At 38.5% G+C, this 24,621-nt stretch overlaps 1 protein-coding gene and 1 long non-coding RNA gene across 2 annotated transcripts; one reads left to right on the top strand and one right to left on the bottom strand.

Moving 5' to 3' along the window:
* Positions 1-612: 612 nt before the first annotated feature.
* On the bottom strand, positions 613-23,331 carry LOC146770881 (uncharacterized). The gene is made up of 3 exons (XR_014975339.1): positions 23,139-23,331; positions 22,353-22,462; positions 613-854 (listed from the first exon to the last, which is right to left on the bottom strand). It is a non-coding gene; the product is annotated as an uncharacterized LOC146770881 (long non-coding RNA).
* LOC146770882 (uncharacterized) lies at positions 7,311-20,381 on the top strand. The gene is made up of 2 exons (XM_085640389.1): positions 7,311-7,420; positions 11,801-20,381. Exon 2 carries the CDS (start codon positions 11,844-11,846, stop codon positions 18,306-18,308), a length of 6,465 nt encoding a protein of 2,154 aa, XP_085496515.1. The 5' UTR covers positions 7,311-7,420; positions 11,801-11,843; the 3' UTR covers positions 18,309-20,381.
* Positions 23,332-24,621: the final 1,290 nt, after the last annotated feature.

Consider the following 24,621-nt stretch of genomic DNA (forward strand, 5'->3'; position numbering starts at 1 on the left):
TCCATTATTATTTTCTACCATCTTCCAAAATATTATGGAATACTTTTGAATGATTTTATGACAACTGTGTGATGAATCTCAATGATTCCATGAAAAGGGATGGATAGTTGCAGATTATTTTCAAGTGACTGAATATTAAGTTAGGGTTGGATCACCTTGAGGGTTATCTGACAGAAGTACTTTCTACGATTGACACATTGCCCATCCAGGGTCCAACAGGAGGAATTTCAAAAAACAAACTTGTAAGTATTAACTTGGAGAAGCACCACCGCCTTTTAAAACCAGCAATTGTGTTTGGGTGTAACAAATGTTCATTGTTTGTACAATACAGCTATTTAAAAAATAACCAGTAATCAGATCAACCAGTGCTTTTTCTTTGGCATATGATTTTGTGCATCTTCACAGTAAAAGGTGGACCGTGATATGAACATGTGTAAAAAGTAGATGCCAGCAAAATGTCATATAGTTTGTATTTAAAAGCAGCCTTGCATCTTGTGGCCTTCATCAATACCAATAGGGTCTTTGAATTTAAGGTACAGTTTAATATACTATGTTTTCTTTACTTAGTGACATGCTGCTTGAAATAAAATGGACTCGAATGATGTATTGACACTTAATTTTATTAAGTTAAAACACATACTTCACCCCACAGGAACCCAGGACACCATGCAAGACAATATTAAAGATATGCAAAAATAAAAGTAGTCAGTGAAAACAAGCAACATTGCTGTAAGTTTTCAGGTTCAGCATTTTCTGTAGTTCGCCTCTGATAGCATTTTTATGGCAAGCTTTTTCTTCATAGATCTGTTTGGAGATTGCCAGCTGATGGGCCTTGTACGCTGGTTTCATAAACTCTGAAAATTGATTTAAAAAAGCATAGATAAGTAACTTGCTTCTATTAGATGGCCTGTCTTAAAAACAAAATCAACAAATATATTTACAGCCAGCATGATAGTATGGGATTATGGGTTCATGAGTGAACTATAGGTGCAAAAGGAGCACATGCACAATTAAGTCATTTATAGGATTATAGGTAACAAAAGAAAATATCGCCCTCTGAACTAGACGAGTGATGGGCCATAATGTGGCAGTTGCTACACAAGCATTGGCAAAGCCAATAGGTCTCTCCTATGCAAGAGCTATTGATTTTACCAATATGTTTTAGCAATGTTGTACACCAGGGTGGCTGTTCGGCATGGCTAAAGGTTAGTAGAGTAAAGGAGAGGGGGGTTGGAATAGAGTGTCGTAAAGTGCAGAGGAGTAGAGTGTTATGGAGTGGCGTAGAGAAGAGTTAAGTGTAACGGAGAGGAGTGGAGTAGAGTTCAGTGTTGTGGAGTGTCGTAGAGTGGATGGGCATAGAGTTGAGCACAGTGTCAGAGCTCAGTAGAGTTTCATAGAGTGGAGTGACATAGAGTGTCGTGGAGTGACGTAGAGCAGAGAGGAGCGGCGTAGAGGGTATTGTATAGAGTGGAGTAGAGTGTCATAGAAAAGAGTTGAGTAAAGTGGCAAAGAGGATATTGCTTAGAGCGTCATAGAATTACACTGAGAAGAGTGCTGTGCAGTAGCATAGAGTAGAGTGTAAGTGGTGCAGAGTGTAATGGGGTAGAAAATCAGAGTGGAGTGCCGTAAAATACAGTGGTGCAGAGTAGATTGGCATGAAGTGCATTGATTTTGAGTAAAGTTGTGTAGAGCGCATTGCCGTAGAGTAGTGTAGAGTGCAGTGGCATAGAGTAGAGCTGTGTAGAGTATATTGCGGTTGCGTAAAACGCAATGGCATAGTGGAGTGATTCAGAGTTGAGTAGAGTGGCGATGATTGAAGTGGCATAGAGTGGAGTGCAGTGGAGTAGAGTGCAGTCATGCAGAGTCAAGTTCCAGAGTACAGGTTCGTAGAGTACAAGATCTTAGAGTGGTGCGGAGAGCAGTGATGTAGAGTACAGTAGTGAAGAGTAGAATAGGGGGTATGAGTGCAGTGACAGAGTAGAATGTTGTAGAATATAGTGGCGTAAAGTGCAGTAGTTAAAAGCAGTTGGCGTCGATGCAGTGGTGTAGGGAGCACTGACTGAGTAGAGTGATGTAGAATGCAGTGGTGTAGAGTGCAGTGGTTTAGAGTAAAGTGACACAGCGTAGACAGCAGTGGCGTAGATTGCAGTAGGATGGCGCAGAATACAGTGGCATAGAGTGCAGTGATGTAAAGTGCAGTGGTGCAACGTAGTTGGCAAAGGTAGTGGCTTAGGGTGCACTGGTTTTGAGTAAAGTGGTGTAGAGTGAATTGGCGTAGAATGTCTTTGTTTACAGTAGAGTGGCATAGGGTTGAGTGCAGTGGAGTTGAGTGCCGCAGAGTGCCTTGGCATAAAGTGTATTGGTTTTGAGTAAAGTGGAGTAGAGTACAGTGGCATAGAGTGTAGTGGAGTGGCGAACAGTGGAATAGAGTGCCGTAGACAGCAGTGGCAGAGTAGACTTTTTCAGAGTAGAGTGAAGTGGTGTAGAGTGCAGTGTAGGCTACAGTGGACTGGAGTAGAGTGAAGTGGAGCAGAGTGTGCAGTGTTGCAGCGCATACTGTTGTTTAGTGCAGTGATGTATATTATAGTGGCGTAGAGTGCTTTGGTTTCAAGTAAAGTGGTGTAGAGTGCTTTGGCGTAGAGTGCAGTAGTACAGAGTGCAGTGTTGTAGAGTAGGGTGACAGAGTGAAGTGGCACGGAGTAGGGTGTAGTGCAGTGGCGAACAGTGCAGTGGTGCATAGTAGAGTAATATGGAGTAGAGTGCATTGGCATAGAGTGGAGTGGTATAGAGAGGTGAAGTGCAAAGAACAAACATCATACAGCCTTCCTCAAAGAAACCCCAGTAGCCAGGATGATTGTCACATAAATCCTCTCACTTTGAAGGCGGGGAAAAAAATAAATAAACACTAAGCTCCCTGGAAGACACAGCCTGGCATTTGACCTCTGTAGAATACACAGCAAATGTGACATTATAAGAACAAGATTTAAGGGCCTGTGTACAGAAAGCGAGTTTGTGGAAGAATACAGTAAACAAGGTTTGGGCAACGGGTGGGACAAACTCGAGCTGGACAGCCTAAAGCAAATAAAGCCAGCAAATGTGAGTTACAAACCACAAAGCCAATGGTTAGCAAAGGGCAGAATGGATTCAGAGGTCAACTTTCTGAATGTCCAAGATGTTTTTAGCAAACCAGACAGAGGTGCTGTCTGGTAGACTGCGACTTAATAATGTCCATATGGTAATGTGCTCTTTCATTAGGTCTCGCCTGACCCAGCACATGCGCTGGTCTGGCGAGACTTATTGAGAGAGGGCTCCAAAAAGTGCTACCAGGCCAGCCTAGAGCTACAGTGCATGTGCGCGCGCGCCGCGCTTTACCGCGATTACTTTCACTTTCGCGGCCGCGTTGATCGGGATCGCGATCACTTTCACGGCCGCTTTGCATAGCCAATAGGTCTCGCTTTTGGGACCTTATAAGTATTTAGTTATGCAACTGTTGCATAGCTAAACACTTATAAGGTCCCAAAGGCGAGACCTATTGGTTATGCCAATGCTTGTTTTTGTTCTGTTTTCAAGTGAAGAGGAAAGTGGAGACTCTTTACTCTGCCCCATATGATGCCATAGTTTTACATGGTAGCATTTTTAGACACGGGTTCGCTGGATTTTGAACTATCGTGCTCATAGCAGGAAAGAAGAAAGACGGGCTAAGGTACAGAAGTAGAAAAGCAAAACCCAATAAAATGCTATTCCAGTACCAGCAATTGCCACCTGTGCATACAGAGGATAAACAGTCCCAGCCTCAAGATAGGACTTCTGCAAGATGAGCACCGAGTGAGATTTGATATTGGACTGTCCTTGCATCATGCGTGCCTAGAAAAAAGAAACTGCTCTGGCAACTGGTATCATATGGCAAATAGAAGCCTTCATACAGCTTATATTACACGGTCTACCAGGCATAGTCTAATATAAAGCTGGTAACACAGTTTACTATCACTGTCGTTCCTTCTAACACAGATTTATGGTTTGAGTCCTTTTCATGAGACCTGGAAAGACTTGCTCCTTTGGAAACAAGTGATTGGAAGAGGAGAGAGAGAGAGAGAGAGAGACAGCGAGAGACAGAGACAGAGAGAGACAGAGACAGAGAGAACAAAATGACAAGGATGGAATCCTTTTACAATGTGATTTGCTAGGGGGATAACATATGCCAAGCGGTTTTAAGGCTCGAAACAAACATACCATGTAGCTTACTATTTTTATGCAAACAATACAATAACTTTCACCTGAATTTTTGTTGCAAGCTGATCCTTGTGCAATGCTCTGTTCAGAACTGGGGGATTTGGTACTCAGGAGGGCCCATTAGAATCCTTCAGCCGGTGCTGCAGATCAGTCTGCATAACAACACATCGAATTACACGTCATTATGTATATATACTGTAAAAAAATAAAAAGCAGTGGTTGTGGATGGAGATTTTACATATATATGGATTATGAGAACAAAATCAGATGATAAGCATCAAAAATATCTATTAGTCATAATCTATCCTTTAACCAGTTTCCTTTTTCAGGAATCACTGTTTCTCAACCATAAACTATTAGTATTACAGGAATACTATCAGAGTCTAAAAGAACAAATATGGTAAGAGTGAAAAATGAAGCAAGTCACCTTATATACTATAAATGAGCCACTATATATTTTAGAGAATGCTGCATTGGTTTCCTCGAATATATCAAAACCAGGGCTCACTACAAATTATAAACTGCCAACTAATTTCCATGTATGCCTTTTAACTGTGCTACCATTCAGTAAAGTTTTAAAGACATCACATTGGTAAACGCAAACCTGCTTATGAGCTATGCAAGGGAGAGGTGGAATACAAAGCGTCAGAGAATGAAGTGCAGAAGGGTAGGTGGCCTGGTTTTAAATGATCAATCTCACTCACCTTTTAAGTAGTCATTCTCACCTTCTAAGCTTCTCACTTCTACTTGTACTAATACAGGTTTCTTGTGCTCTCAGTCTCGGTCCAGTTTACTGCAAGTCTGGCCGCAAGCGCCAATCTTCTTCCTTCCTCCTTTGATGCTCCTCTGGTACTGAACAGTATATGTATCACTGGAGTTTGATGTGTCTTGGAGCGCCGTTTTCCTCTATAACCAACCCCCCATGTGGTGTACCTCACTCATGCTGCCAAACAACCCAGCAGGCCTCTGTGCTGACTGACCCTACTTACCAGGTTCAGGTTAGAGTAGCTCATCCAATCCAAGATTCTGCTTTCCATTCTACAGTTGTAGTCCCCTCATCCCATTTCAGTATCTGAACTACAAATTATATATATACATATATACATACATACATACATACACACACATACATATATATATATATATATATATATATATATATATATATATATATATATATATATATATATTACCTACTGGCGGTCGCCAGTAGGTAGTTATAGTTAGGACCACGTTTCCATAGGAAAACCTCAACATTCTATTTTGAATAACTTTGGCGCCGGTCGACGAATCCTCGCGAATTTCTCAAAATAGGTGGGGCGCTACGCTCCGCTCCTACCCTGAAAGTCTCGGGGGGATCCGTCAAGCGGGGGCTGAGATAAAAGGGGGGTCCCAAAACGCGTTTTTCCCATGCATTTTTCCATAGGACCTTTAGACAGGGCTACAGCCCGAACGGCTGAACAGAATTACTAGAAATTTGGCAGAGAGGTAGTCCGTAGGTCAAGGAAGTGCCTTTTGTAGGTTTGGTGTAAATCAGTTCAGTTGATTTTGAGAAAATAGCCTTTAAATCAATATATATATCTGAGCCAGCTTACGGTACGCTTACCGTACGCTTACGGTAAGCGTACGGTGGCGTGCGCGAGCGCGATTCTGATTGGCTCTTAGATCTTAGTAAACATTCGAATCGGCCGAAACCAGGAAGCGGCGGCCGCCATTTTGTGTATTTCACTCTGAAAAAAAAGAGTGAAAACAAGGAAAGGGGGCAATGAGGAGAGTTACAGACCCCCTAACAATTGTAAGGGGGTCAAAGAAGGACAGAAAAGTACAAAAAAAACATTTATTGATTTTAAAAAAAATCACGGGGTACGCGTACGGTAAGCTCACGGTAAGCGTACGGTAAAAAAAATAAAAATAAATAAATGAAAATCAGATTTAAGAGTTTAGAAATTAGGGAGCTCTAAAAAGAGCTGTTGTGTTTATGGAGTCATTTTTTTAGTGGTACCTACAAGTAAGTACCGATGCAGAGTCTAAGGTTCAAGAGGAAGACTCTGTTCCCTTCATCATTGAAGTGCACACCATCTCCTCTATAAATGTCTTGCATGTCGTAACGCAAGTTGTTGTGGTAAATGGCACCCATACCATAGTCACGGAGGAAAGCAGAAACAGATTTGTTGACGTGCTTTCTTGCTTTGTCAATCTGTGGACAGAAATGATTGGACCAGTTCCATTTTTGCCTTTGGCATATGTTGGAAAACACAAAGGCAGTTTTAGGGAAAAGTGTAAACAGTTGTGCAAAGGTGTCCTTCATAAGCATTTCCAGACCTACCCCAGTCAAAGTGCCTAGGTCATTGCCACCACAGTGCACTATTATGAGGTCAGGGTGTTGGATTTGCATGAAGGATTTCACCAATGGCATCAATTGGTGCCACTTTAACCCTCTCTGACCAATCCATTTAATGTCTACATTTGGCAAAGCAAGGTCTCTCACCATATCTGTTTTCTCTGCAAACTTTTCACTCCAGAAGACATAGCTGTGCCCTACAATCCACACTGTGAACATCTTCAAAGGAGAACTGGATGCACTCAGGAGGTGTCTTTCAGTAGAATGGCAATATGAAAAGAAAGACAGTTTGGAAATGGAGGCATACATATTTTTTACAAAACAAAAATAACTGATTGGCTGTTTCATACCATTCTAGAACAAAAACTAGGCTGTATGTGAAAATTAATAGAAGCATGTTTTGTATTGGTACAAAAAAATGTGTAACCAAAGAACAGTACTATGGATTTGCAGTTAGGTTTGAAAAGTCAAGCACTCTTGCTCTGTGGAATTGAAACATTGTGTGTCGAACTTCTGACCTAACTGCACACAGCAGTGTTCCATGAGCTGTTGCTATGGTAGCAGGCAGAAGTCAAGTTGGGGGAAGGGTACTAGGCAGAAGTCAAGTTGGGGGCAGGGTACTTTTGGAAAAGGGTTGGTTTTCAACCAATAGAAATGTGTCATTACATTTGAAAAAAAGGGGGAAGCACTGAGATTTGAAACTTACATGTATATGTGTGGAAAAATAGAGGGAAAGTTTGCCATTATCTGGTTCTGCTGAGAGGAGAGAGGTGTACAGAACAGAGATCCTGGCTCTGATAATCTGCTGTTTGAGTGACACATTTCTTTCACAACTAACTAATTTTAAAGGTGAGTTTACAGTTTGAGAGGGGATGTATGTGGTAACTTAAGAAATGAATAATAGAAATGGGAATTGTTTTTGTTGTAGTTACACATGGTGGATTCATAATGTGTCAGTCTGTAAAAGAGATTTTCACTTGGCCCGAAAAAAAAAGAGCAGTAAGTGTGCTTTCAAATTGGCAAAGAAATTTCGTTTTGGCACTAATGTGAAAACATGACTGTGTGTGCATAGAAGAATTATAGGCAGAAATGTATTGCGTCTTGCTCTGGTGATTTCACAGTTGCAGTAGATGGAAAAGAGGAGCGAATTTTTGGGGGAAGAAGCAGAGGTTTAGCACACACCCATGTGCTTGCCATGTATAGTCATGCACAGTAATTAGAAGCGAGTGGGGTTTTCAGGTTTAAGTCTGTAATGCAAATACATTCAGCATCACTAAGGCTGGTTGCCCCTGCTGGAGTGTAGGCAGTCACAGAGAATACACACGGTGGTGGTCTGAAAAAAAAACAGCTTGGACATGTGCATTTAAATAAATTTAAAAAAAAAGGTTTCAGAATGTGTCAGTCTGTAAAAGTGATTTCAAAGTGTAAAAAGAGATTTTCACTTGGCCCGAAAAAAAAAGAGCAGTAAGTGTGCTTTCAAATTGGCAAAGAAATTTCGTTTTGGCACTAATGTGAAAACATGACTCTGTGTGCATAGAAGAATTATAGGCAGAAATGTATTGCGTCTTGCTCTGGTGATTTCACAGTTGCAGTAGATGGAAAAGAGGAGCGAATTTTTGGGGGAAGAAGCAGAGGTTTAGCACACACCCATGTGCTTGCCATGTATAGTCATGCACAGTAATTAGAAGCGAGTGGGGTTTTCAGGTTTAAGTCTGTAATGCAAATACATTCAGCATCACTAAGGCTGGTTGCCCCTGCTGGAGTGTAGGCAGTCACAGAGAATACACACGGTGGTGGTCTGAAAAAAAAACAGCTTGGACATGTGCATTTAAATAAATTTAAAAAAAAAGGTTTCAGAATGTGTCAGTCTGTAAAAGTGATTTCAAAGTGTAAAAAGAGATTTTCACTTGGCCCGAAAAAAAAAAGAGCAGTAAGTGTGCTTTCAAATTGGCAAAGAAATTTCGTTTTGGCACTAATGTGAAAACATGACTCTGTGTGCATAGAAGAATTATAGGCAGAAATGTATTGCGTCTTGCTCTGGTGATTTCACAGTTGCAGTAGATGGAAAAGTGGAGCGAATTTTTGGGGGAAGAAGCAGAGGTTTAGCACACACCCATGTGCTTGCCATGTATAGTCATGCACAGTAATTAGAAGCGAGTGGGGTTTTCAGGTTTAAGTCTGTAATGCAAATACATTCAGCATCACTAAGGCTGGTTGCCCCTGCTGGAGTGTAGGCAGTCACAGAGAATACACACGGTGGTGGTCTGAAAAAAAAACAGCTTGGACATGTGCATTTAAATAAATTTAAAAAAAAGGTTTCAGAATGTGTCAGTCTGTAAAAGTGATTTCAAAGTGTAAAAAGAGATTTTCACTTGGCCCGAAAAAAAAAGAGCAGTAAGTGTGCTTTCAAATTGGCAAAGAAATTTCGTTTTGGCACTAATGTGAAAACATGACTCTGTGTGCATAGAAGAATTATAGGCAGAAATGTATTGCGTCTTGCTCTGGTGATTTCACAGTTGCAGTAGATGGAAAAGAGGAGCGAATTTTTGGGGGAAGAAGCAGAGGTTTAGCACACACCCATGTGCTTGCCATGTATAGTCATGCACAGTAATTAGAAGCGAGTGGGGTTTTCAGGTTTAAGTCTGTAATGCAAATACATTCAGCATCACTAAGGCTGGTTGCCCCTGCTGGAGTGTAGGCAGTCACAGAGAATACACACGGTGGTGGTCTGAAAAAAAAACAGCTTGGACATGTGCATTTAAATAAATTTAAAAAAAAGGTTTCAGAATGTGTCAGTCTGTAAAAGTGATTTCAAAGTGTAAAAAGAGATTTTCACTTGGCCCGAAAAAAAAAGAGCAGTAAGTGTGCTTTCAAATTGGCAAAGAAATTTCGTTTTGGCACTAATGTGAAAACATGACTCTGTGTGCATAGAAGAATTATAGGCAGAAATGTATTGCGTCTTGCTCTGGTGATTTCACAGTTGCAGTAGATGGAAAAGAGGAGCGAATTTTTGGGGGAAGAAGCAGAGGTTTAGCACACACCCATGTGCTTGCCATGTATAGTCATGCACAGTAATTAGAAGCGAGTGGGGTTTTCAGGTTTAAGTCTGTAATGCAAATACATTCAGCATCACTAAGGCTGGTTGCCCCTGCTGGAGTGTAGGCAGTCACAGAGAATACACACGGTGGTGGTCTGAAAAAAAAACAGCTTGGACATGTGCATTTAAATACATTTAAAAAAAAAGGTTTCAGAATGTGTCAGTCTGTAAAAGTGATTTCAAATTGAAAAAAGAGATATACACTTGCCCCCGAAAAAAAAAGAGCAGTAAGTGTGCTTTCAAATTGGCAAAGAAATTTCGTTTTGGGACTAATGTGAAAACATGACTCTGTGTGCATAGAAGAATTATAGGCAGAAATGTATTGCGTCTTGCTCTGGTGATTTCACAGTTGCAGTAGATGGAAAAGAGGAGCGAATTTTTGGGGGAAGAAGCAGAGGTTTAGCACACACCCATGTGCTTGCCATGTATAGTCATGCACAGTAATTAGAAGCGAGTGGGGTTTTCATGTTTAAGTCTGTAATGCAAATACATTCAGCATCACTAAGGCTGTTTGCCCCTGCTGGAGTGTAGGCAGTCACAGAGAATGCACACGGTGGTGGTCTGAAAAAAAAACTGCTTGGACATGTGCATTTAAATAAATTAAAAAAAAAGGTTTCAGAATGTGTCAGTCTGTAAAAGTGATTTCAAAGTGTAAAAAGAGATTTTCACTTGGCCCCGAAAAAAAAAGAGCAGTAAGTGTGCTTTCAAATTGGCAAAGAAATTTCGTTTTGGCACTAATGTGAAAACATGACTCTGTGTGCATAGAAGAATTATAGGCAGAAATGTATTGCGTCTTGCTCTGGTGATTTCACAGTTGCAGTAGATGGAAAAGAGGAGCGAATTTTTGGGGGAAGAAGCAGAGGTTTAGCACACACCCATGTGCTTGCCATGTATAGTCATGCACAGTAATTAGAAGCGAGTGGGGTTTTCAGGTTTAAGTCTGTAATGCAAATACATTCAGCATCACTAAGGCTGGTTGCCCCTGCTGGAGTGTAGGCAGTCACAGAGAATGCACACGGTGGTGGTCTGAAAAAAAAACTGCTTGGACATGTGCATTTAAATAAATTAAAAAAAAAGGTTTCAGAATGTGTCAGTCTGTAAAAGTGATTTCAAATTGAAAAAAGAGATATACACTTGCCCCCGAAAAAAAAAGAGCAGTAAGTGTGCTTTCAAATTGGCAAAGAAATTTCGTTTTGGCACTAATGTGAAAACATGACTCTGTGTGCATAGAAGAATTATAGGCAGAAATGTATTGCGTCTTGCTCTGGTGATTTCACAGTTGCAGTAGATGGAAAAGAGGAGCGAATTTTTGGGGGAAGAAGCAGAGGTTTAGCACACACCCATGTGCTTGCCATGTATAGTCATGCACAGTAATTAGAAGCGAGTGGGGTTTTCAGGTTTAAGTCTGTAATGCAAATACATTCAGCATCACTAAGGCTGGTTGCCCCTGCTGGAGTGTAGGCAGTCACAGAGAATACACACGGTGGTGGTCTGAAAAAAAAACAGCTTGGACATGTGCATTTAAATAAATTTAAAAAAAAAGGTTTCAGAATGTGTCAGTCTGTAAAAGTGATTTCAAAGTGTAAAAAGAGATTTTCACTTGGCCCGAAAAAAAAAGAGCAGTAAGTGTGCTTTCAAATTGGCAAAGAAATTTCGTTTTGGCACTAATGTGAAAACATGACTCTGTGTGCATAGAAGAATTATAGGCAGAAATGTATTGCGTCTTGCTCTGGTGATTTCACAGTTGCAGTAGATGGAAAAGAGGAGCGAATTTTTGGGGGAAGAAGCAGAGGTTTAGCACACACCCATGTGCTTGCCATGTATAGTCATGCACAGTAATTAGAAGCGAGTGGGGTTTTCAGGTTTAAGTCTGTAATGCAAATACATTCAGCATCACTAAGGCTGGTTGCCCCTGCTGGAGTGTAGGCAGTCACAGAGAATACACACGGTGGTGGTCTGAAAAAAAAACAGCTTGGTTTCATAATGTGACAGTTTGTTATACAGATTTTCACTTGCCCAAAAAAAAAGAGGAGTTTGTGTGCATTCAAATTGGCAAAGAAATTTCGTTTTGTGACTATTGTGAAAAGAAATGTAGTAATATATTTAAATTCAATAAAGAATTTTTTTTTTAGTTTTTTTGCAGGTATTGCTGAAGAACAGTGAACAAAATTTAAGATGCCTACAAAATCTCGAGTTCAAAAAACGCTAAAAAAAAAACTATATTTGAGGACAACTGGAGGACCAAAGTTAGTAGAAGATGCTGATGTTGGGAAAAAGAAAAAATCTTCTGGTAAGCAAAAAAGACAATTCCTAAACAAAATATTGAAAACAAACAAAAATGTACAAAATGTCTGTTCTCGGAAAAATGTAACAAAACCTACAGAACAGCAAAAAATTGAGGATTTAGTTAATGCAAATATACCTTCTGCAATTGAAAAGTTTAACATAAACAGAAAAACAGCATTTAAAGAGATACGTAGAAAAATGTTTCAGAGAAGAGTTATGTCCAATTTGATAAAGGATATAAAGAAATATAAGCAAAAGGCTAAATATTATAAGAGAAAAAAAGAAATTGAAGCCATTGCAGCAAAGGCATTAGAATTAAAAAGGAAACTATTCATATTAATTTTGAATAGGATGCGTACATTAGATAAAATGGTTAATGTACTGAAATCACAAAGCAAAAGCAAAAGAGTAGTGAACAGAACAAATTTTTGTAAAGTGTTTTTAGGAAAGTGGATGCATAGCTCAAGTAGTGAACCTTTTTTTAATGAAGAGAGCTATTTTCAAAGTAATAGTTTGCTGCATGCAGTTGACACCAGAGGTCGTTCATACGAAGTAAAAAATGGTTGCATAATGGAGAAGGAGATAATGGTTCCAAGAGATGAGGTACAAGTGATGGCAGATGAGGCAATGGGGAGACGTCCTAAAGCCCCAGTGTACACTTGGAATTGTAGTAGTATTTGCACTGTGCGTCAGGAATCTATTGACAGATTTCGAGAGTTTCTAAGAGAATATAGTAAAAAAAGTGTAAAACAAAAGATTAAGGTGCTTCAAAGTCTGGATCCATGCAGAGTGAGAGAGAATACTGGTTTGCAGGGTCATTCTCTTGCTTGTCTATCTAGAAAAGTGTGCAATAGTGTTTTCCATCATTTTAGGATGCTGGCTGTTCATCATACTGAAATGAGAAAGTTTGTGAGACGGTTGTATTTTGCCAAAAGTCCAGCAATAAAGTTAAATGAATTGAATAGGGCTCTGTTCCGAGGAACGGTATCAGATGTAGAGAAGGTTGTTGATGAAATTCAGTTTTGTTACTTTGGTCCTGAACAAAACAGTGCAGAGAAGGACACAGTAAATGAGGCAGAAGTGGAAGAGAATGTAGAACCTTGTGTAAGTAAGACATTTAATGATCACATAACAAAATTTGCAATAGTCTCTAATGAAAGACCAAATGTTACTTGTATTTGTTGCCGCAGAACTCATTATAGAAAACAAACTAGGAATGTTGATCTCTACAGAAAGAGTGAAAATGAAGATAATTATAAGTGGATGGATTTTGCAACATATATATTTCTTGAAAATTGTTTTGAATTGGGTGAAGATCAGCGTATTTGTAAATACTGCTACAACAAGTTAGAGGAAAATAGAATGCCGACCAGAGCTGTACATAATAATTTAGAATTGGATGCTATTCCTGCTGAACTTTCTGAATTAAATACATATGAGTCTATACTCATTCAATGTGTTCATCCGTTCCAGACCATAGTACGTATGGAGCCCAAAACTGGTAAATTACCTCCTTCAGATTTAGTGAGAGGTTTAAAAGGTAGAGTGGTGTATTTGCCCTTGGATTTGAAAAAAAATATGGAAACTATTGATGCGGATACTTTGGAAACTGAACCATTAATTATTCTGGTTAATGGTGTACCTACAAAGAATAAGAAGATTTGGCAGGAGCTGGTAGATGTGCGGAAAGTACAAAGAGCAAATTTGTATTTGAAAAAAAATAACAAATGGTATGAATCAATTTATATAGTAGAAGAAGAAGAAGAAGAAGATTTACAAGGAGATACAGAAACACCAAGTGGACAAATTGAAAAAGTGGACAAGTCAAAGGAAGAAGAAATTTATGAACATTTTAGCATACATCCTCTCCATTCGAAAGAAGTTATGGGAGACAATATTGATCTCTTTCAGATGAAGAAAGCAAAAGGAAATCCCGTGAGTGTATGGGAGGAGAGCTTGGAAGCTCGATGTTTTCCCCAGCTGTTTCCTAAAGGAAAAGGAGGACGATACGATGAACGTCCGGAACAGATTCCAGCTTCTGAGTATCGGACTACAAGACTATATGCTGAAGATCCCAGATTTCGACAAAGTATCCCTTATTTGTTCCATCTTTTATTTGAAAGCGACTTGTCTGCACTGTCTTATGCAGTAAATCACATTTTAAAAAGTGGAGTACATTTACAAAATGTGTCTGCTAAGGATTTTATGGAGAAAGTGCAGCACCGAGATGATCATTTGGAAACACAACTGATCAATCTGATGGCTTGTCAGCGTGGGACAAATGAATATTGGTACCGACGCCATGGTGAACTAAAATGCATGTTACGCAATTTAGGAACACCAACATGGTTCCTTACCCTAAGCTGCGCCGAGTACGCTTGGGATGATTTACTGGATTTTCTACGAGAGGCCAATTCAAACATTGAAAACATCGAATACAAGACAGCAGGAGAACTGTGCTCATTGGATCCGGTTAATGTTTGCAGATATTTCAATCATAGATTTGAGGCTATGATGTCCTTCATCTGCAATAAAAAAAATCCACCCCTTGGAGAAGTAGTGGATTTCTTTTGGAGAAAAGAGTACCAGGCAAGAGGTGCTCCTCATATTCATATGCTGCTGTGGATCAAGGATGCCCCAAAGTTTGGAACAGATACTGATGAAGCAGTGTTATCTTACATTGAAGAATATGCAACATGTGCTATACCTAAAAGCACAGAAGAGTACAAGTTAAAGGAGCAAGTTCTACGTTTCCAAAGTCATCGGTGTGGAAAATACTGTCGACGGAAATACAAGAGCAAAGAAAAATACTACACTAAATGTCGATTTGGATTTCCTAGACCTGTTCTTACAAATGGAAGAGTCAACAGTTTTATGTCAGCTGTGAGACATACTATCACAAGAAAATCACCTAAGAATACCTACAACCTTAAAAGAAAAGAAGAATCAAAAAATATAAATGACTACAACCCAGTCATTTTATCCATGTGGAACGCTAACATGGATATACAGTATGTTGCTGACAATTCCATTGCTGTTGCTCGATATGTAACGTCTTACATTACGAAATCAGAAAAAACAGAATTGAAGGAAATGTGGGAAGAGATTTCTCACGAGAAGACTGTCAGTAAGAAGCTGTACAGTTTCAGTTTGAAGATGTTATCGCATCGAGAAATTGGATCCTACGAATGTTCAGATAGATTATCTTCTGCAAGTCTCTACTCGAAGTCAAGAAGAATAATTTGGGCAAGTTTAGGCCTTGCAGCAATGAGAAATCGGGTACTGAAATCTGTTGGAGAAATTGAATATTTGGCACAGTTCGAACCTGAAAGTACAGATATATTGAAAACAAACATGTTGGACACATATTATCCCAAGAGAAGTCATCATCTGGAGAACATGTGTCTCTATGAAGTGCTGCAGAACTACATTTATTCACGGAAAGCTGCAGAAGACATCAATAATGGAAAATATAAAGTCGTTGGTGAAGAAGGATGTTTGGTGAAGCAAACCAAAGGAAGTTTGATAAATCACCGGAAGCTGAGTTGCGACACTACCGACAAGAAAGAATTTTACTACTTGGCTCTTTTACAGTTGTTTAAACCATGGCGTTCAGAGGATGAACTACTGGGAGAATTCCAGAGCTATGAAGATTCTTTTAATGCTTGCAAAGACAGCATACAATGCAGTACATTCTCAACTTATCTGCAAATGTTAAATGAAGAAATTGAACAGGAAACTACAATTGCAGCAGAAATTGCTAGAGACAGTTCTCAGGACAGCCAAAGTTCAGGAACATACAGTCAAGATCCCCTAGGACAACCAATCGTTGAAAATGAAGCATCAATAGCCATGAATGAAGTGGAAACGGCTATGAATCAAGCTCAAGAAGAATTTATAGACTTAGAAAATTTGGAAAGACAACTGAATCAAGAGCAGCAACAAATTTATGAAGAGATCAAAAACAAAATTGAACACGGATTTCTACATGAAAAAAAAGAGTGCTCATGCACATCATTTCATCCAATCAGGATGTATGTAAGCGGACAAGCTGGCACTGGAAAAAGTTTCCTAATTAAAGTCATCAGAAGCTACCTAAAGCAAAAAACAGATTCTACTTTGTCTTGTGTGGTTACTGCTCCAACTGGGTTAGCAGCATATAACATAAAAGGAATCACCTTACATCGTTTGCTAATGTTACCAGTGGAGCATGAGAACAAAATACAATTCAACAAGCTAACTGGAGAAGCATGCTTGGAAGTTTCAAGAGTATTGAAGAAGATGCAAGTTCTCATTATTGATGAGGTGAGCATGGTATCAAACTTAATGCTTGCCTTTGTGCATTTAAGAATGCAGCAAATTTTGAAGACAGACTATGACGTGTTATTTGGTGGAAAACACGTCATCGTTTTTGGGGATCTTTTGCAACTTACTCCGGTTAAAGGACAACCAGTGTTTAATACTGTGACACATGAAGACACGAAGAAGTCATTGGGAAGCATCGGTAATACAAATATTTGGTCCTTCTTTGAGTACAAGGAACTTACAACTAATATGAGGCAAGCAAACGATGAAGAATATGGAAGTATTCTGAAAGATATCAGGATTGGACTACTCACAGAAGCTGGCAAAAAAGCATTACAGACTCGGCTGCTACATAATTTATTTCCAAAGGAAGAAATAGTTGCAGAGAAGATATACAAGAACATTGCAGAAAACAAAAGTGTCATCTGCTTAATGCCAACTCTACGTGAATGCTCAATATTCAATGAGGAGCTTTTGAAATTGGAAAAGGAAGAGATCATGAAATTGGAAGCAGTGGACAAAATTGAGGATGGAAGAATTACTGTCACAGTAACAGGCAAACTGAAAAATAAATTGGACTCACTAGAGAAGAACATCTCCAAAACAGCAGGATTAGAAAAAAATCTATATGTTTGCATGAACTGTAGAGTGTTTTTAAGGAGAAATTTGGATGTTGAAAAAGGCTTAGTAAATGGAGCGATGGGAAGAGTTGTGGGTTTTATTAATTATCAGAAAAAAGATGGAATTGAATGGTTAAAAATAAAATTTGATCAGATAGAGGAAGTTAAAGACATTTGTCGTTGTTCAGTTCGTTTCATGCTTGTGAAAGACTTATATGTACGTAGGAAGCAGTTTCCGTTTTCTCTAGCATATGCTGTAACTATTCACAAGTCTCAAGGATTGACTGTAGATTGTGCATTTGTGAACATTGGATCTAGTGTGTTCAAAGAAGGTATGGCATATGTTGCTTTGTCACGAGTCAAAACATTATCAGGTTTATTCATGATAGACTTCGATGACTCAAAAGTTAGTGCTGATACAAACTGTGTAAAGGAGTATAATAGATTAAGAAGAAGCTATGCTCCTCATTTAGGTCAGTATCCTGTGTTGGAGAAACGTGTAGTTTCTCGTAAAAGGAGAAATGAGAATATCTGTAATGAAGATGTAGAGAAGAGGAAAAAAAAGAGGAGTGATGTAATTGCAAGCAAAAAGAATAAGGAAAATGAAGAACAGGTTGTAGGATGTCATTTTGAAAATAGCTCTGGTGTCAACTGCTACGCAAATGTAGTGCTGAATGTTGCTTTTTATCTGGAAAGTTTGCAAGAGCAGATAATAATAAATCAGGGAAAAAGATTCTGTTCAGAGCTCAGTCTCCTTTTTCAAAAGCTGAGTAAAGATAAAACTCAAATAGAAAGTGCTACTGATATTAGAAAACTTTTAGATGTATGTTCAGGACGAACACAGTTTTCTCAAAATGAACAGCAAGATGCTCACGAATTTTTGATGTATTTTCTTCAGGTAGTGGAAGAAGAAGGAGTTCCCATTGACATTTTTTTTGGTCTCTCTTATAAATGGGAACATAGTTGTGATAATTGTTATAATATAAGTGGTTCTATTGTTGATAATGAAAGGTTTATTTATTTGACATTGCCAGAGAGTAAAACAGTCACTTTTGCAAACTTAGTTAAAGATGCTAATCATAGCATGAAATGTGGTGAGTGTAATTCTGACATGTTATCAACATTAATTTTAAGGGAATACGGACAGTATGTAATTTTAATGATGCAACGATGTAGAGCTGATGGATCAAAATTGGATACTTTAATAAAGAAGTTTACAGGACAGCAATTATCAATTTCAGGAAAAACTTTTGTAACTGTTGCAATAATTTTCCATGATGGACCTACTGTTACTTCTGGACATTACACAGTTTATCTAAAATGTGAAAAAGGATGGACACTGTGTAATGATTCCCAATTGATTTTCAAACAACGTTTGCCTTTTGATTTAGCAAATTCCTATCTAATCTTCCTGAAACCTAAATTTTAGAGAGACTTGGCAAGATCTGGACAAAATAATTTTACCATTTTACAGGATTACCATTGCAATTTTGTAGAAAAAAGATTTTTAAAATTATCATTTGGCCTAAAGGAAAGATAACCAATTGTAATGTGGACTTTTTAAATTTTTAATGCAATTTTGAAAAACCAATAATTTAGAGATTATCGGTAACTTCTGCACATTTTAAATTTTGGAATGTTATTGGACTGCCACTGGAAATTTTTTCAAAAATAATTTCAAAAATTACTATTTGGCCATGTGGAAAAGTAAGCAATTCTATTGTGGACTAAATAAATTATTCGAAAAATTTTCGTGAACCAAAATGTTACAGAGAATCGGTGAGATCTGGACAGATTAAACTTTAGAATTTTAATGGTTTTCCCTTGGAAATTTATTCCAGGGAAAGAATAAAAAATACTATTTGGCCTAAAGGAAATAAAATCAGATGTATTTTGGAGTTATTTGAGATATATTATTGTGAATGTACTTCTGAAACAAAAATATCAGACGGTATTTTAAAGAAAAAAGTATTGTTTTTAGATGACATTTTTTAAGAATAATATGCATTTCTGTAATGATAAGTTTAAGTGAGAAGAGATTCTGGGCTTTTTTAATACAATCTTTGAGATTGTTATTTTTTTTTGCCCGCTGTAAAATGATGAATGCAATTGCTTTCACAATTTATAGTGAAATGCAATATATTCTGAAAACAGCAAAAATAAGGCAAAAATATTTTTTGGGAAAAAATGTAAATATGTGTACTGTATTATAAAATGTTTTAAAAATATTAATACTTTTTTCTTTTTTTTCAGATCGATATAGAAAATTTTCGTAAACTACAACCATTTTAAAAACTATTTTTTAAAAAAACAAATGAATAAATATTTTTTTCAGTGAGTATGGTAAGTCAATAGTAATAATTGTAGTCTTTCAAGGACCTTGTAATGTGAAAAATGATTTTTAGTGTTTTTTTTAAAAAATAAAAAAAAAGGTACGCTTACCGTACGCGTACGGTAAAAAAAAAAAGTTTTTTAAAAAAAATGTAAAAAAAAGATGAAAGATAAGGTTGGCTCTTAAAAGAACCGTTGTGTTCATGCAGGGACAGAGGAAAGGAACCATGGGAAAATCATTCAAAGCTACAAATGTGCTGATCTATTTTGTTATTCACTAGGGAAACACTGGTCTCCCTATAACAAATTAGAGCTTTACAAAATGTGCAATGAATATCAACCTTCCGAAATCGAGGGTTCATTTCCAGAGGGCCAGCAAAAGGAGATTCTCCCCCCACAGATGAAGGGCTCACCTGAGCTGCAGAAGAAGGAGTAAGCTCTGCAGGTGATGGTCCAGGCTGAGCTGCTGTGGATGTACTGGCTCGTCTTTCTGAAGAGTTACCTCCAAAAAGTTGAGCATGTGTCCTTTTGTGTACATCCTTGAGGTGCCTCATCATGGTGTGATTCCCAAAGGAATACTTCCTGTCAGGATTACCTCTAGAAAGTACACGCTGACACAGCTTGCAAGTAACTAAGGGTGCATTCACCTTTTGCTGGCCTTCTGGAAAAGTAAAATAATCCCAAACATAAGAAGGTTTTACTTTCCTCGCTCTCTGCCTCAAGACAGTGCTGCTGGTGCTAGCCTCACTCTCAGAAGAGCTCTGCTGTTCTGCCATCGTATCCCAAAGACAAACCAGCTCCTTCTCCCAAGGGATCACAAGCAGAAATGAGGGGAATGGGTGTGGTGTAGGAGAGTTCTAGAACTGAAAGTAGTTTCAACCAATCAAAAGTTGTGTTTCAAGATCACATGACCTACCGTACGCTTACGGTACGCTTACGGTGCGCTTACGGCAAAAAGTACGCGTGCGCGTAAAAAAGACACGCGCTTGCGCACATGCGCATAACAGTCATTTCCCGGCACTTCCGCGTAACGTGCGCGTGTTGCGTAAGCGCGCACGCGTCCCACGCGCAGTACGCGCGGCTACGCAAAGTGCGTAACTATACGCAAGCAGCGTAGATAGATTACGGACGTTGCGTAAACCGTACGCTTACCGTGAGCTTACGGTACGCGTACTATAAAAAAAAAAAAAAAAAAATCTGGAAATAAATTTTACATGTTTATTTTAAAAAATATATATAAAAAAAATATTTAAGGATTTTAAAAATTAAAGCATAGTCTTTATAAAAGATAAGAAAATTAAAATAAAAATATGTTTGAAAAAAATGAAGAATATAAAAAAAAAATAGCATTTAAAAAACCTTGCAAATTCACTGAAAAAACCATGGGTTTCACACACGTTATAGTTAGGAATTAGCATTTAAAAAACCTTGCAAATTCAATGAAAAAACCATGGGTTTCACACACGTTATAGTTAGGAATTAGCATTTAAAAAACCTTAGAAATTCACTGAAAAAACCATAGGTTTCACACACGTTATAGTTAGGAATTAGCATTTAAAAAACCTTAGAAATTCAGTGAAAAAACCATAGGTTTCACACATGTTATAGTTAGCTGGACATTTTACTCGTAAAAAACCAATGAAATTGCCCCGTTATAGTTAGTTCAGCTAACTATAACTCGCGCGCCCGCAATGCACTGCTGATGACGTCACATATTACATCACTCATGACATGGTCAGTGACATCACTCATGACATCACTGATGACATCTCAAATGACATCACTGATGACATCACTGATGACATCATCTAGTGAATGTGTGTTATTCTGAAAATTAAATATGTTTTATATATGTATATCTCATGGTCGATGGAAGAATAAATGGGTATATAAGTGTCTAAATGGATGATTTGTTTTTGAAAAATTGATTGTGTAACTGACTGATTAAGTGTATCATAGTGAATACATGGCTTAGTGAATAATGTTTAAATATGTAAATATCTGTATCAGTCTCTCACTTTGTGTATAAGTGGCTGCATGGGTTGGTGAGTAGCTACATGGGTGCCTATTTAGGTTATTAGTTGTTTTTTTGAGTATCAGTCTGAGTGTCTGCATGGTTCGGTGGGGGGTATTACGTAGTGCATCGGTGCATGAATGAGTGACTCACTGTTTGTATGTGTTGAACACAGCATGTGTGCAGGACTGTATGGGTGGATGAGTGTGTGTATGGGTGTGTTAGTGAGTGAATGACTGTCTCAATAGTGTCTTCAGGAGTAACTACATACGTTTTAAACTAGTATATGTGACTATTGGTGTATATATGTGAGTATATGTGAAAGTGAGAGATTGAAAGAGTTCCTGTATGAATAAGTATGTGTTTCTATAAGTGATTGTTTAAAAGACTAAGTATGTGTAAGTTTCCGTAGAAGTAAGTGTGGTGGTGTGTGTATAACTGTATATGCAAGTAAATGTATGTTTGATTCTTTATTAGCATGAGTGACTATGTGTGTGAGTAACTCTATGGATGAGTGGCATTGTGTAACAGGATGTATAGATGTATGAGTACATATGATGAGTGAGTACATGTATGAGTGACTGTATAGGACTGTTGGTGAATGAGTGGATGTGTATGTGGATCTTAGAATTACTGAAGAGGTTGTTGTAACTGGTATTGGTATGTCCATTGTTTTGAAATTTTTAGTCTCTATTTTTGAATGTGTGTATCAAAGCTTATATTAAGGTGAGAGGAGGTCTGCCACTCTATCACAAGGATGATGTCATCAGTGATGTCATCAGTGATGTCATTTGAGATGTCATCAGTGATGTCATGAGTGATGTCACTGACCATGTCATGAGTGATGTAATATGTGACGTCATCAGCAGTGCATTGCGGGCGCGCGAGTTATAGTTAGCTGAACTAACTATAACGGGGCAATTTCATTGGTTTTTTACGAGTAAAATGTCCAGCTAACTATAACATGTGTGAAACCTATGGTTTTTTCACTGAATTTCTAAGGTTTTTTAAATGCTAATTCCTAACTATAACGTGTGTGAAACCTATGGTTTTTTCAGTGAATATATATATATATATATATATATATATATATATATAAGGAGATTGCAAAGGTAGCTGTACTCTTACATGGATTTGGGAATCTTGAACTCTGAACCCCCATAAATCACTGCTAAGAAGCAGCCGCCGAAAGCTCTGTGCCGGTGTGACTTTCCACAAACTCAAACAGGCGATGGAACCTTCAAGAAATAAAAACAAGAAAGCGGATTTTCAAAAACACAACTGCTGAATGTTTCTTTCAATAAGCATAAACCGGCAATTGCACTGTCAACAAAGAAATAATAGGCAATACCATCCTTTTATTCTGCACAGACACTTTTTTAATGCTATGCTAGTATGTATAAACGGGAGTGAAACGCAAAGGATTTTTTTAACTGATGAAGGGGAAGCAACACGGAGTCTGGCGCAGGAGGCAACAGCACTGGGTCGCAGGTGGGGGAAACAGACAACAGAGCGAGAAAGCACAAAGTGGAGCACATGGAGGAGAGCAAACCGGAAAAAGTGAAATTAATGTGGAGCAGGCGGGAGAATGCAACAGGGGGAGCACACGAGGCAGAGAGCAACATGGAAGGGGACAGGGAGAAGTACAAAGGCGACAAAGCGGAGGTGAGAGAAGTTCACGAGGCAAATATCTGTAAAGACAAGCACTCAAATGGAGTGCTTAACCATTTCTAGTAAACTTTACTGGTGTCCACGTCTGACGACCTCACTTTTTTCGCGTTCCAATTAATTCTCTGTAAAACTAAACTCATGTGTTGCAAATATCCCATAAAGTGGACAGACGTAACTCCAAAGGATACATTTCAGACCCAAATTTACTTTGCTACAGAAATATGATAGTTTTGCCCCTCTTACCTTGTGCCAGCAAGCCGATCTTTTGCTGCCGATTAAATCTTCCTATGCAGAGCTGAAACTCTCGAAGGTGGCAGAAGGAGAAGAGAGTGCAGGGAATCGCCATAGTGTTTGATAAAAGAGACCTCGAAGCAGTCCTCTTCAAGTTGCATTGTTCACACAAGTGCCCGACGCAGGCAGTGGCGTAATTTCCGGTGCCACAGGATGTGCGTAGGCCAGGTGTTGAAGTACAATGCGTTACAATACTAAGTCTTATGTCGTGGGTCAGCTGCTGCAGCTAAGCCAAGCAACACATATTTGCTGGAAAAGTTCTGTTTTTTTTTGGTCTGTGTCTGAACTTTTTCTTAATGTAAAAAACATGTCCAAAACTCAAGTTGGTAAAGATATTTTAGTAATCATCCACGTTAGTTACAGCCTGCGCATGCTCGCGTTTCCCTCTCCTGAAGCAGAACACCATGAAAAGAAGTTAATTGTTTTAAGGCGTCGCCTGCAACGCTGCCTTCCTTATTCATGCAGCACAGCAGGCATTAAAGGGGTGCGAAGCGCCTGGGGATCCAGAGGACAAGCTTGGAACCAGGATCACGTGCATTCCTCTGAACTTCACAACATTGTGAAAAGGGGAAAAGTTATTTAATGAAAACAAAACATTACAGCGTTCTCATCCACCAGCTTTCAGCAGCTGACCAATTTTAATGTTGCACAAAAGGTTAAAGGGGACCTGATTTTTTTGTTTTGTTTTCTCCCATAGGGATAATGCAAATAATTCCTGTCAAGAAGCAATGTAAAGGATTCTCACCTTCTCATTTGCTTGACCGAAAAGCTGATTAACGCTGGTCTTTCTTGAATTTCTTATGTCTATTTGCCCTAAAGTTCTGTGAGTGTATTTAATGGGCAGTTTTTGAAGGGAACAGATTGGCATCTCAAGCATCGCCATGGGTAATGTGATTCAGCCTTACTGGCGTCCAGGGTCAGTGCCAGTGCCAGCAAATATAGCATCAATGTCTGTGTGTTAAGATAACAGTTTATTCTTCATCATTTTCCCCTATTTGATTGTAGAATTTGCCTCAGCCTGCTGTTTAATTCAGTCTACCCTGTTGCATTACTGCGTACTACATTTCAACTTAATCCCAGTGGTCCTGAATTGAATGCTTCATTTGCATCATTAATATTAATTATAGATCATTTTAACGATTTGATCTTTGTTTTTATTCATTTTAATGATATATAAATATATACAAGTATAAAAAAACCTGTAAAAATATTATCTGTGATTTACCTAAAACACAGTTAAATGACACTCTGGGTGCTTATTTAATTTTAATTATTTTATAAAAAAAACTAAAAACAAAAAAGGCCTTTTTTATCCCAATAACTAAACACCCCTAACATTGTTAAATTACCCATACCACCCCAATACCCATGCCCACTAAAATCTTAAATTACCCTTGGCACCCCAAATCCACCCTGAACCCTAAAACACACCCTG

This window comes from Triturus cristatus, unplaced genomic scaffold (assembly GCF_964204655.1).
Source record: "Triturus cristatus unplaced genomic scaffold, aTriCri1.1 SCAFFOLD_925, whole genome shotgun sequence".
Taxonomy (NCBI): domain Eukaryota; kingdom Metazoa; phylum Chordata; class Amphibia; order Caudata; family Salamandridae; genus Triturus; species Triturus cristatus.